The sequence below is a fragment of the Biomphalaria glabrata genome, chromosome 8 (genome assembly GCF_947242115.1).
Source record: "Biomphalaria glabrata chromosome 8, xgBioGlab47.1, whole genome shotgun sequence".
Classification (NCBI taxonomy): Eukaryota; Metazoa; Mollusca; class Gastropoda; family Planorbidae; genus Biomphalaria; species Biomphalaria glabrata.
Genome location: NC_074718.1, coordinates 23,144,022 through 23,157,079, shown reverse-complemented (window position 1 = coordinate 23,157,079; position 13,058 = coordinate 23,144,022). Strand labels below are relative to the sequence as shown.

Genomic DNA, 13,058 nt, shown 5'->3' with positions numbered 1-13,058 from the left:
ATATTTGTATGTCCATGATATGACGTAGATACATCTCTCTAGTAAAAGTCAGGAAGCACAACTTCAGTAGTTCATGAAATGATAGCCTATATATAAAGTCCATGATCAAAGCCATTACAAAAAGACACACGTTCAGACACGAACTTAGACACGAACTAAAGACACAAACTTAGACACGAACTAAAGACACAACCTTAGACACGAACTAAAGACACAAACTTAGACACGAACTAAAGACATAAACTTAGACACGAACTAAAGACACAAACTTAGACACGAACTAAAGACACAAACTTAGACACGAACTAAAGACACAAACTTAGACACGAACTAAAGACACAAACTTAGACACGAACTAAAGACACAAACTTAGACACTAGCTTTCTCATTCGGATTGATTTTACCGCGATGAGTAATCTCCTCTAAGCTCTAATGTATCCTGTCACTTTTTGTCCCTGTCTCCATACTTATTTATCTTTAATCTCTCTCTCTCTCTCGTCCTTACGGTAATAGCTATCGGATTAACAGTTTTCCAAGAATATTGCTGTTTCTCTTTCTATTCGTAACAACGGATTAAAGAGAAATCTAGACATACTACATGTTTTATTATTATTTAGTCTGGAATTAATTAATTAAAAAAAAAATGTCCTTCAACAACTGTGCGATACAAAACTCTTCATTGCTTCGTTCTTAATCACCAAACATTGGCGATTGACAACATACGTAAAATATAGCATGGATTGCATTTCTAACTCTTGATACCTATAGTTGCCTTGATCTAGTTCTCAGCACATATTCTAAGAAATTCTTTGCACTGACTAAACCCTCGTTCATTTCATAGTTCCTATTGTATTCTATAAATCTTCCTGGTGGTTGGACATAATAAAGATATGTTTATAAGATGTAGACTATTTCGCATTATGTGGAGTTTTGAGATTAAGCGGAATACAACATTGACTTTGATCAGTCTTTAACCATGTTGACAAAACTGTGCACGTTATTGTCAATGGCCAAGACTGCTAGTCTAGTTCATGCTGACCCAGAAATCTCATGCAGTGCTCCAGACACTTCAAGCTTAGAGTTCTCCTTTGATGCAACTTTAAAAAAAAATTATAAGTCGTATTTATGTACAGAAAAATTTATATATTGAAAGCTGACACGTTTCTGTATATGTAAAAATAGTTGGCTATTTGGCGGTTGGCGTCTTTCCAAGTAATATGGTTCATATATTAAAATGGGTAATTTAAATTTGAACCATGAGAGGGGTGAGATCTCCTGTTATATATTAAATCCTACGTTAGACTGAGCAGGATGCCATAGAAATGGGAAGCTAGGTTGATTAGTCTATCTGAAGGGCCGTCACATGAACACCTACTTCTAGATTTCTAGTTAGTGGTTAATAGAGGTACTCACGCACACGAGGGCAGGATACTTAGATTTAGTAGGACTGAGAGATTTGACAAGGTTGATCAGCGAGGACTCAGGTGTACGCTGTATAAAAGATTAAATTGACATTTTGTTAAATTGAACAGAAAGAAAAATACGCACTTGGCTGACGAGCTAGGTTCTCAATGGAGTCTTTTATGAACTCAAGCTGAGGTTGTGGAACGCGGAAACCTCTCCTAGGTACACTCTCCTAAAAGTCTACTAGAGACTAAGTGCAGGACTGAAACGAGAACTATCTAGTAGTCTAACTGACTCGGCACGAGCAAAGAAGATTAATCTACTCTTGAACTTGTGACATCATGGAAGTGAAGTATGACGTCATCCAATCGTGAGGCCTAGAATCAACCCGAGAAGAGAATACGCTAACCAGAAGGTTCTATTGAAGAAGTTTCACGTACGTACCAGTGATTGTAAACATTAGGAAAAGGACACAATCTACAAATTGAAAAAAAAGGTAGACAAACAGTTCGTCAAACTACTACTAACAAATGTGCTCTGGGATTGGGATTGAGGTTTGTCGAGTTTTTCAGCTTATAAATTAAAGTGTTCGGAATTTCTCTTCCTGGATTTGTTCCGTGACTTTTGCCTTTCGGAGTTTCGTTGTGCTGATGGAATAACAAAGAATCCGTTGAACTATGTGATCACAGCACTCCACCAACGGAAACACAACGTACTAAATAGTAGAGTTATTTGTTACAAAGCTTAACTAGCTAATGAACACTGTGTCTGTGTCTGGTTCAAATGTTGCACACGTTAGTTCTTACTCTGCCTAGTCTCGGATCAAGATGAAACTTTGCACCATCAGTCATTGTCCCTAACAAAATAGGAATCAATAAAAAATATTAACCAATGAGTTAATTAATAGTGACAATTAATTGTTTGTATATATAAATATATAAGGAAACACATCTTACAGTAATGAGATATATGCCTGTAAATGTGGATTTCTTCCCATTAGATAAGGTTTTTTAAAAAAGTATTTTTTTATATAAACATGATAATGACTTCAATAGAAAACAATGCAAGGCTTTACCGCTGTCTCTGAAACCTTTTTCTCCGATTTCCACAACGAAATTCGTTATGAGGTCAACAGTATTGGTACACCCATGTCATCGGTTTTTCGGTACCATTTACTTCACAAAGCACAGGTAACACCATTCTGCACCGGCACTAACACATATCATTTTCAGTTAGCCAAAAGCAGAAGCGTTACCGATGGCGTTTTTAGCGCCTCTCTGTCAACCTCTTCCCATTACAGCATATCGTTTCACCGTGAGGGTGTCTAAAATAATGTCACATAAGCAAGCGACAATAGTGCGGTGTCACCGCATCGCCTAGCCGCAAATAAATGGTATCGTGTCACGGTGATAAAATGTCCCTTGTCACCGTATTGTAATATTAGAGTCATGTTTGACCCATGGCGGTAGTGGTATCTGAAAAAAAAAAAAAGCATCAACATAGATCTTGCGACTTGGTATTGTTAATGTCTCATCTGGGGATTCTTATAGTCTGATCTGTTTTTTTTTTTTTTTTTAAATCTCAACAGGGTATTGTTCTAATCTCAATAGTTTTATCTATTATATATAAATTGTCTCAAATAGCTAAAGTCCCGAATCATATCAGATCCTTACGACTCTATCTTATAGCTTCTAGATCAAGTAGCCTTTTCTTGATCTCATCGAGCCACTATGGTATCGAGCCGCATAGTCAACGCCTGTTTGTGATGGGCGTGTGACCTGGAATGGGCATAGTGGTCCTCAGCTATGTCCGTCGAGTGACCACAGTCCTCGCAGACGTAGAGCTTGACACGCCTCTCGTTAAAGGCAAGGTCCTCTATCATTCCGTGAATCTTCTTGGTGTGTGACTCCAGGGAGCATCTCTGTGTGAAGGCTTTATCACACTGGGAACATCTGTAGGGGCGAACACCTGCACAAGGAGAAAGAAAGCAGGAAAATAGTAAAACTAATGGAAGAAAACAATTGACCGAGTAAAGAGATAAACCAAATAAATAAAGACCAAAAATAAAAATAAAAATTAAATTAACAAAAGTTGAAAGTTCAAGTTAAACATTAAGAAATGGATGGAGATATTTCAAAAGTAATCAGTAGAGAGAAAGGATAAAGAGAGAAAAAAAAAGAAAAAGAAAGTGAGAGAAAAAGGAAGATAGAAAGAGAGGAAGAAAATAGAGAGAAATAAGACAGACAGGAAAATAGAAATAAGACAGACAGGAAAATAGAGAGAAATAAGACAGACAGGAAAATAGAAATAAGACAGACAGGAAAATAGAGAGAAATAAGACAGACAGGAAAATAGAGAGAAATAAGACAGACAAGAAAATAGAGAGAAATAAGACAGACAAGAAAATAGAGAGAAATAAGACAGACAGGAAAATAGAGAGAAATAAGAAAGACAGGAAAATAGAGAGAAATAAGACAGACAGGAAAATAGAGAGAAATAAGACAGACAGGAAAATAAAGCGAAAGAAAGAGGGAAAGAAAGAGGGAAAGAAAGAGGGAAAGAAAGAGGGAAAGAAAGAGATAACGAAAAAAGAGGGGGGGGGAAGACAGAAAAAAAATGAGAAAGATGAAGTGTAAAAAAGAGTGACAAAAAAGAGAGAGAACGAGAGAACGACGTAGATATAAAGAGAGGGAGAAATATTAAGGAAAGAGAGAGAGAGAGAGAGAGTGAGAAAAGAAAAAAAGAGAGAGATCAAGATGTTCTTCTAAAACACTGCCTACAACTATTACTGTCAACAAAACAAAAATGGCTAGAGAAACGTCTATTCATTCACATTGGATAGATGGCCTAACATTGGGTTTGTCAAATGTCACCGGCTTAAGCTGTAATATTTGGAGGGTTGAAAAGTTAGCACAACTCAATACGTTCAGGCCTAAGCTTTGTATTATACTATTGGCCGAATCAACAGAAACAGAAAGATGTAGATTTCTATAATGATACTTTTAGCAAGTCTATAAAATGTATTAATTTACTATCAGAAGACACAAGTGATGGGGTTAGATTTATCATTTCAATAGTGGAAATACAACATGTATACAAAACATAAAGTACATCTCCATGTTATAATCAAATAAATCTATATTCCTCTTTTTATTTAGAGATGAAGGGGGATAATTGTGGAATATATGGCAACAATATAAAAGGGTGACAACCCGTGAAAATCCCGCAAGGTAGTGACAATGCTTAGCAAAGTTATCAAAGTTTCCATGGTTAATTAACAAATCATGCAAAAAAACCCGCGCTCTTTTCTTATACAACGGAGAAAAGTCACACTGTAACATCGACATTCTATTCCTAGTGGGCATACCCTGAAACAGGACGGTACCTCTCTCTCTCTCTCTCAAGCAATGCCGTGTTATAATTATCTCCGACCTGGCACACTAAAGAAAGAGAGTCCTGAATGTTATCGATAGCGTATATCACCACTGGCGCTAGAAAAGGCAGGAGTTTCGCGGGGACTTGGACAGTCGGGCGGAAGAGAGACACACACGCCCCGTAGATGTTGGCGCGAGACAACGTTTTCCTATCTGTTGCTTCCAGATCTCTAGGCCAACAGTTCTTGCCCGTGTGTTACAAAAGATCGTCATCTCTGCTTTTATCCTGGCAATAACCAAGAAACAAAGAAATGAATGGAGAACTGGAGCGATAGCAACGCTTCCAGAAATGATGAAACCTGAATGTAAAGCCGAGAACACTTGTTAGTTGTTGCCAGTTAGTCCACAAGAAGGCGAACACACTGCCGATGAAAGAGTTTCACACTTGCAAAAGGTCGGGGAAGGGTTAAGCTGTTGCATCTCATTAAGTTATTATTATGTTTATTTTTGTTTCCTTCAATAAGCTTACGTCTCTAACGATCAGGTTGATTTGCTTAGTGATATATGCTGCTTTGAAATTGGATACTTCTGCTATCCGTATCGTAGACAGTTTTGAAGTGATCAATGTCTCTCTGCTGTTTAATAGCTAAGTAGACGTTTTTTCCCCCTCATTTTAAAAACCTTTCTTTGGAGAGGGTCAAAGTTGTTGTTTTTTTAATTAGCGGAAGTAGAAGAGAGGCAACAGTATTTTTTTTCACGTTCGAAACAGTTTTTGTTTTAAAACTAACTTCTTGTCATATGTTAAATGGCATGGGGGGGGGGGGGGGGGGGCAGAGTTTTCATTAGATGGTGTGTTGTTTTCTAGTTCTCTAGCCAAATTTAAATTTGCGTCTTTTTATAACGGTCAAACCAGAGTTTTCCCCCGTCTGGCCAACGAGCTTGTCATTTCTTTCCCCCAACGCTATAAATCTACTGTCAAATTTCTAGGAGAATCGTTTTCGAGGATCCCTGTCCAGATTTTTCACACCCACCGTATAGGTTTTTACACTGAGGTACAAACTGAATAGAGGTAGTGTAACAAGAAAAAAACAACTTTCTTTAAAAAACAAAGCTTATATATATTAAGAGTAGTTGTATTTAATTACCTTGGATCATTCATATTATTAAATTTGTAACAGATCTAGACTAACAATAATAAATCTGTGTGATTAAAAATATTTTGACCAATTGTTTTTGTTTAGCGAAATTTCATGCTTTTAGCTTTCTCAATACGCCATGATCCTATCGCTTGTCTGGACCAGAGGGGGTGAGTATCTGGGTGAGTTTTAAAATGTATTTATATACAAATAAAGTTGAAAGACCTGGATTCGAACTCGAGGGCTCAAGCCTTGTCAAGCCAACACACTATTCAATGTGCCAGCAAACCGCTTCAGAAAAAAGACGGCTTAACAGTTATCTATTTTAAGCTTCAAACTTTCAAGCGGCGACCTACAAAGTATAAAAATTCTTTCCCTCGAACGATGCCAAAAAAAAAAAAAAATTACCAATAGTTAAGTAACTGATTGGTTAATTAAAAAATATATTCTTGTTTTGTCAGGTATAATTGCACACAATTTCAGCTTGATCCGAGAACGGATGTGGGAGAAATAACGTGTACAAATTTTTGTACCAGACAGACAAGTTGATATAAGCCTTGTACAAAGGGAACTAATTAATAGATCACTCATGGAGCATGCAGACTATTTGCAGGGTTCTCTTCAAAACTACAGACGTTCCTTTTAATAGAGCAGTGGTCTTCAACCTTTTTTGGCCTACCGCCCCCATTTCGAATTTTTTCTTTAAAAAGAAATCGCCAGCGCCCCCTCTAAGAAAAACAGTTATAAAGAAGCGTGAGAAGGCAAATTTGAACAAAATATTATCTATCTATTAATTTTTATGTTGTCAAAAACACTTATCCCGCTTGGGAGACGACCGCATGCCAAAGGCGATTGTTGTGAACTCCTTGGCCTATGACTGACGAGCTTTGAGGTGCCCCTTTCCCCCGTGAGCGCTCTACAGATTTATTCGGGCGCCATTTCGCTCTCACTGGCATAGAGGAAAGTACCTGGCAGCAGATAGCCTCTGAGAGAAACAGTTCGAGAGCTCTTACAAAAACTGCGGGACAAAATTTGATACTCAAAGAAAAGCCAGCATACAACGGCTTTGTCTGCATAACATTCGAGAAAATATGTAGGTCGCAGTTGGGTTTCCGTAGTTATGTGAAACACTGGACTCAGCCGTAATCTTCAGAATTAAAGGCAAAAACAGCCAATATTATCCTTATGCAAAAATTATGTCAAATAATTTGCAGTGATTAAACACAAAAATTAATTGTAGGCCTAAAGACTTTCTTTCAAATCCTAAGAAAAGTCTCCGTTTGAAGTTTTGAATATTAGGGCCTACTGTTTTTAGGTTTAATTGTAAATTTAGTTTTAATTTTTAATATAAATATTATTATTGCTGAATTCACTACAAAATGAAATTAAGCTAATGGTAACCTTGTGCCTTCGTTGTCTGACAATATTAGAAATTTCAAGCTTTAAATTAGCCAAGGCAAGGCGAAGGTCTCCTCTATTTGCTACATCCAGTCTATTTCTTTGCCTATTCATTATTTTTGTTACGCACTAAATCTAGGTTAACCATGTATGTTGATGGAATAGCTAAAACATAATTCCATTTTCGACCAAAGTTTGGAATTTTACTGAAACATTTAAATGCAGCCACATCTCTAGGGGCGTAGCTAGGAATTTCCATCGTTTGGGGGCCAGGGGGCTTGAATCTTTGGAGGCCGATGCATTTTGCGTAATATTTAATTTAATTAATTAAAAAAGCAATACTTTGCCCCCCCCTGAAATGGGGGCCCGGGGAATTTTCAAATTTCCCCCCACCCTAGCTACGCCACTGTGTGCCTCCTATGTTTACATTCTTTTTTACTAAAGACATAGTTTTGTAAATCTATTTTTTCATGCAACTCAATTTGAACGCCAAGTAACAGACGTTTAATAATTGTCATTTATATATATTTTTTTAAATTTTAGAAGCGAATCTTAATTTCTTCATAGAGCATTGTTATGTGAATTGCATAGATATCGGTGTCCTTGGGCAGTAATTCATTTGTCAACAAACAAGTTATGTGAGATTGTAAAACTCTTTAAAATAGATTTAATATCTCGATAAAAGAGAAAATGATATAAATAAAAGTCAATCTCTTTCCTAGCAGTCGGAGGTTCGTTTCATTCATTTGTGTTAGATGCCTCCATGTAAAACAATTTTTTAGCCTGCTTTAAGTCATAGCCAATCGTTGAATCTTCCCGTTTCTCAAAAAAAAAAAAATTATTTAAGAGCTTAAAAAACGAGCCATAACCATTAACAAACCCCTTTCGAAATCCAGCGAACTTTAGTTTACAACAAGAGTCTAACACCTTTTTCATCATTTGTTTCATAAAAATGTTGAAAGATGCGCTTATTTTCAGCATGGGTTTGTATTTTATTTACAGTTTTATAATTAGATTCAAAAAGAAATGAAATTGCGGGCTAAACTTTTCTTGTGTATCATAACTCACAAGGTGAATAGTGAATAGATTTTTTCTTATAAAGTCATTATAGTGTCCAACCACTGATGGTTTCCTATATGTCACCATAAGCTACATAACAAGACAATTTTGAAATAATATTTCATCTCTAACAGAAAAAAAGTCTTTTTGTGTTACATATGTTTTAAAATAAATTTAGTTTTAATCAATTTTTCAACAATATCATAAGAATTTTTAAAAAGCTATGCATTTTTCTAAGAAGCCACTAAAACATATCCTGCTTTGCTGTTTTTTGTTTTTAATATTGTTTTAATTGTAGATTTTTATAATTGTTCATGAGTATTCTTAAATTATTTTTGGATATCGCTATATGTTCCTGAAGCCGACTAGGTTTCATAACCTCATCTGAAAATGCCATCAGAGTAGAACTTACTTTTTTCTAGTGGCAATTCACTAAATCTCAAGGAAATATTACATGACATACCAGTAAGTTTTCGTTACATTTTATCAATGTTTTTTGTTTTTAGAAAGTTAAATTATTCCATTAAATGTTACCTGTAATGTTTTTTGCAATTAAAATTTAGATATTAATATATTAACATATGTAGATAAAATAAACTATAATCTAAAAGGCGTATTACTTACTTTGTTTATCAAATCTTAAACGTTTATATGCGCGAGATCCATGGACAATAAATACTCTTCAATCATAGCAAAACAGTAAGAATTTTAAAAATAGAAAATGGGATTCCCGAACTCAATTTCTAACGCTGTTCCTATTCTTAAATTAGAAGCAAGTTAACTATAATTTGTCTATAATAAGTTCTTGAAGAATTTTAAAATTTGTTTTGTTTCAGAACACCTTTAGTTTCTTCTTTCAGCCTTTATGCCCAGCGCCCTCTTACCGCCCAATGTTGTGCCCAGCGCCCCCCTACCGCCCCTTTGGCTCTCAGCGCCCCCCCAAAATCTCGAAAACGCCCCCTAGGGGGCGATTTTGACCCCGTTGAAGACCACTGCAATAGAGGGTAGTTTAGGTGTTGTTTGAAATGTTTGCCTGAAACAGGTTGGTGCTTTCTCCCTCTCTCCCTCTCTCTCTCTCCCTAAAGCAATGCCGTGAAATCAGTTGCTTGAATCAGCCAGGAAAACCAACTACCTAGAAGAGTGTAAGTCTCTAGTAAAGATGCACGACTATATTTAGTTTGAACAAAGAAGTTATAGACTACTTCTTAATCCTGTGACTCCATCTTGGCTTTTAAACTACGTCCTAATTAGTAGATTACATTTAGGTCCTCAGTAGTACTGAAATACATAGGGGCTACGGCATGCAAGGTTCGAACTAGAAATTATAATTTACATAGACATTAAACTCGACCAACATTTAACTTGCCGTCATGTCTTCACTCAACCTTGGCTGAAATGCGAACGAATATGTACATGAGCACCAGTGCTACAATACACACAGGGTACTAGGTGCACACAGGGCACTAAGTGCACACAAGGTACTGCGTACACATAGGGCACTGAGTGCTGTAAATACCCTATCTCTTTCCTTCACTTAGAGCGGGGCTCATGCCTCGGTTTTAGATTCCAAATTAAATTAGAGATGGTAGCTGAGTCTCAAGTGCTTGTCTAATGTGCTAGACTCAAGAAAGAATTAACTTCGATTCACCGAATACAAGAAAGTGTATGACGGGCGAGTTGGTGGGGGGGGGGGGGGGCGAGAAAATAAGAATACGTGTAAAACGGATGATCTACATAGTTTCCGCCCCCTTCTTGTCTCAATGACTCTTGTACCCCCCATTTCCCCTAACCGTCATTTTTTTTCCATCTAGGGGGGACTGTTTTCTATTTGTTCAGGTAATTAGATTTTGCTATGACGATAGATTTTTTTTTATTAAGAGAAGATTTTTAAAAAGTTCTCTTTAAAGCTGCCAAAATCTTGAAGTTGAACTCTTCTATGTGTTGGTTCTATAGCCTGGTTGACACTTACCAAATGACAAAAAGACATTACCATACTAACATATGTAGCGATCAGGTCTGAATGGAACGCGATGGGAGACTCGATGAGAGACTCGATGGAAATAGGAAGAAGGCTGAGAGGGGGGCGGCCGTGTTCAAGTACTGTTAGAATTATAAAATCAAACAGCTTAATAGTCCAAGTGCTACTTGGCACCCGTGTACTTTGAGGCGATGTTCACACCTTCTCTTTTTAAATGTACTCTCTCTATATATAGTCAGGTTTTGTTTCTTAAAATAAACCATGGTGTCATAGACTCTGAACTGCACTTAAACCAGTTCTTCTATTTGTCAAAACATTTTCTGACACCTGGATACATTGAATCTGTAAAGAATATAGACTAGCAATATATCAACAAGGCGAATGTATGTCTAGCAACAGTGAAAAGGACTTGTTCTCTTATGAAATTGACCAGTTCTTCCAAGAAATTGACCAGTTCTTCTAGAAATTGACCAGTTCCCTTTGACGAAATATGTCCCCATGGAAAAAGACTTGTTCCCTTAGGATATTGATTAGTTACCTTAAACATTGACCAGTTCCCTTAGACATTGACCAGTTCCCTAAGGAAATTGAGCAGTTTCCTTTAAAAAAAAATATTATCTTAGAAAAAGACTTATTCCTAAATGGGAAATACTTGTTCTTAAAGGGAAAAGACTTGTTTCCTTTGAAAAATACCCCCCCCCTTAGAAAAAGACTTTTTTCTAAGAGGAAAAAGACTTGTTCACAGAGGAACAAAACTTGTTCTTTGACCTAAAATATTATATGGACAGCATCCAATAGTCTTTTTTTTTTTTTTACGTAAGCCCATCATAAGTGATGTTTTCGTTAAAACAGTTGACTGAGAAGAAACAAAAATATTCGAGAGGAAATCCACCATTCATACATCAAACAACTTTTTGTTACATCATACAATACTAATGAAAAAAGCAATGGGACAAGGGGCACTGGTCAGACTTCCAATGAGAAACCCATGTAATTTATTTCCAGGTGCAATCATGACCAAGAAAAAGCCTATAAACTGAATGCTCTACAATTACAATAGAAACCAAAGATTTGTTTGTTTGTTTTTAAATGTAAGCATGTTAGTAAAGAGAACAAATAATATTAAGCTCGAGGGTCAGTAGCAAGCTCAAAAAGCAAGATCAACGGGATTAGTTCTGATACGGCACTGCCCATGGAACGTTCTTCCGGCTACGGTCTAGGTGGCGATTACATCCATCAGCGTTTTTTGGTCTGCCTATACATCTGTGTTGACACGACCCCCATGACACAGACCCATTAACACCCGATTTCCAGAACTTTATTAACATAGTCATTGGTTACAAGCAAAGTGTTTGTGTACATAGATTAAAGCATCAGATAAGGTTATTAAATAATAAGTGTCTGCCTCCCCCATCAGACAATACGCTGAAGGTTGAACTGAAAGTTTCACTAGGTGTAAACAAACATGTCATGATAAAGGGAACTAAGCGTATTCTGGGAAGGGAGGATGTTTTCTTCAGTCAGGGGTCCCTTCTTTCCTCTTCCCCCAAAGTGTGTGTACTCCAAGTCTACAAGGAGTATCAAATATCCCGGCGGAAGCGTAAGAGCCTCTCTTGTGTGTCCGCACAACTTTGAGCAAATATTTTGACATGAATAGTCCCTCAGCGCCCCATTTAGAGGACAGCTTCTATTTTGGCGAGCCCGTTATGTTCTCGTGTTGAGAGTTGAAAGTTTCAACCTATTCCTAGTAGGCCAAGATTAACCAGTTGGTAACAGACTGTACAAAAATAATATTAAAACAACAATGGCTATTAGTATGGCTTTTTTTGTTTTATCCCTGTTAGAAATCTTGAAGAGACAAAACTAAATGCAGGTTTCAGATTTACATTTAAGAAGCTCTGAAAGTAACACATAATAACGTATATAAATATGTAATGAGAAGAGAGAGAGAGAGAGAGAGAGAGACCAAAAAGTATGTGTAGACATCTATAAATAATTTGATCCTAAAACCCAGCAGGAAGATTCATAATGAGTATTAAAAAGGATAATAAAATATTAATCTATGTGTTTTTATGCAAAAAGAACTACAAAGACAAGGAACAAATAAGTAGACACAAAACAAATAAATAGACACAGAACAAATCAAAAGAAGAGAACTCCTAATGCAATACAAGTAATCCACTCTACAATGTGTTTGCATGTCATTACAGTGGAGACTTGAGGCTACGTCTTTGGAAAAAAAAACTCTAGACAACAGAACCTCTCATCTACCGGCCTGAAATGGCTGCAGTGCTGCAAGCAGATGCAAAGTTGTTACATCAACTTGTTTCCAGGGGGTACTTATACTAAGACACTGGGCTGTAGGGCGAGGCCAAAAACAGGGCGCCCTGGGAGACCCTCTCATTTTCATTCCCTGTAGACAGGGCCGGTCCTAACAATTGCGGGGCGCTATGCGAAACTGATTGCGCGGGGCCTAGTCTGGGTGGGAATAAGGTAATAAGTGAAAATTAAAATTTTGTGTTAGAAAAAAAAAATTCGACATATACTAAGTACTAAATTGCGATCAAATTATCTTTACTTTACGAACCTTGCAACCTATGGCATATTTATATGCCAGTAACTATAAAAGTAAAAAAAGATTTGTAGTTTCCGATTAACGTGAAAATTCGCCCGATTATTACATTTTATTACATGAAAGCTGACAAAGCC

The 13,058-nt window shown here is 36.8% G+C and overlaps 1 protein-coding gene across 2 annotated transcripts in view; it reads right to left on the bottom strand.

The window, feature by feature from the left end:
- Window positions 1-326: 326 nt before the first annotated feature.
- The window catches only part of LOC106054559 (uncharacterized), a 62,960-nt gene continuing 50,228 nt past the window's right edge, over window positions 327-13,058 (bottom strand). For both annotated transcript variants that reach the window (XM_056039128.1, XM_056039127.1), the window contains exon 6: window positions 327-3,372. In XM_056039128.1, coding sequence (XP_055895103.1) covers window positions 3,122-3,372 — 251 coding nt within the window. In that variant the 3' untranslated portion in view covers window positions 327-3,121. The remainder of the gene's footprint in view (window positions 3,373-13,058) is intronic.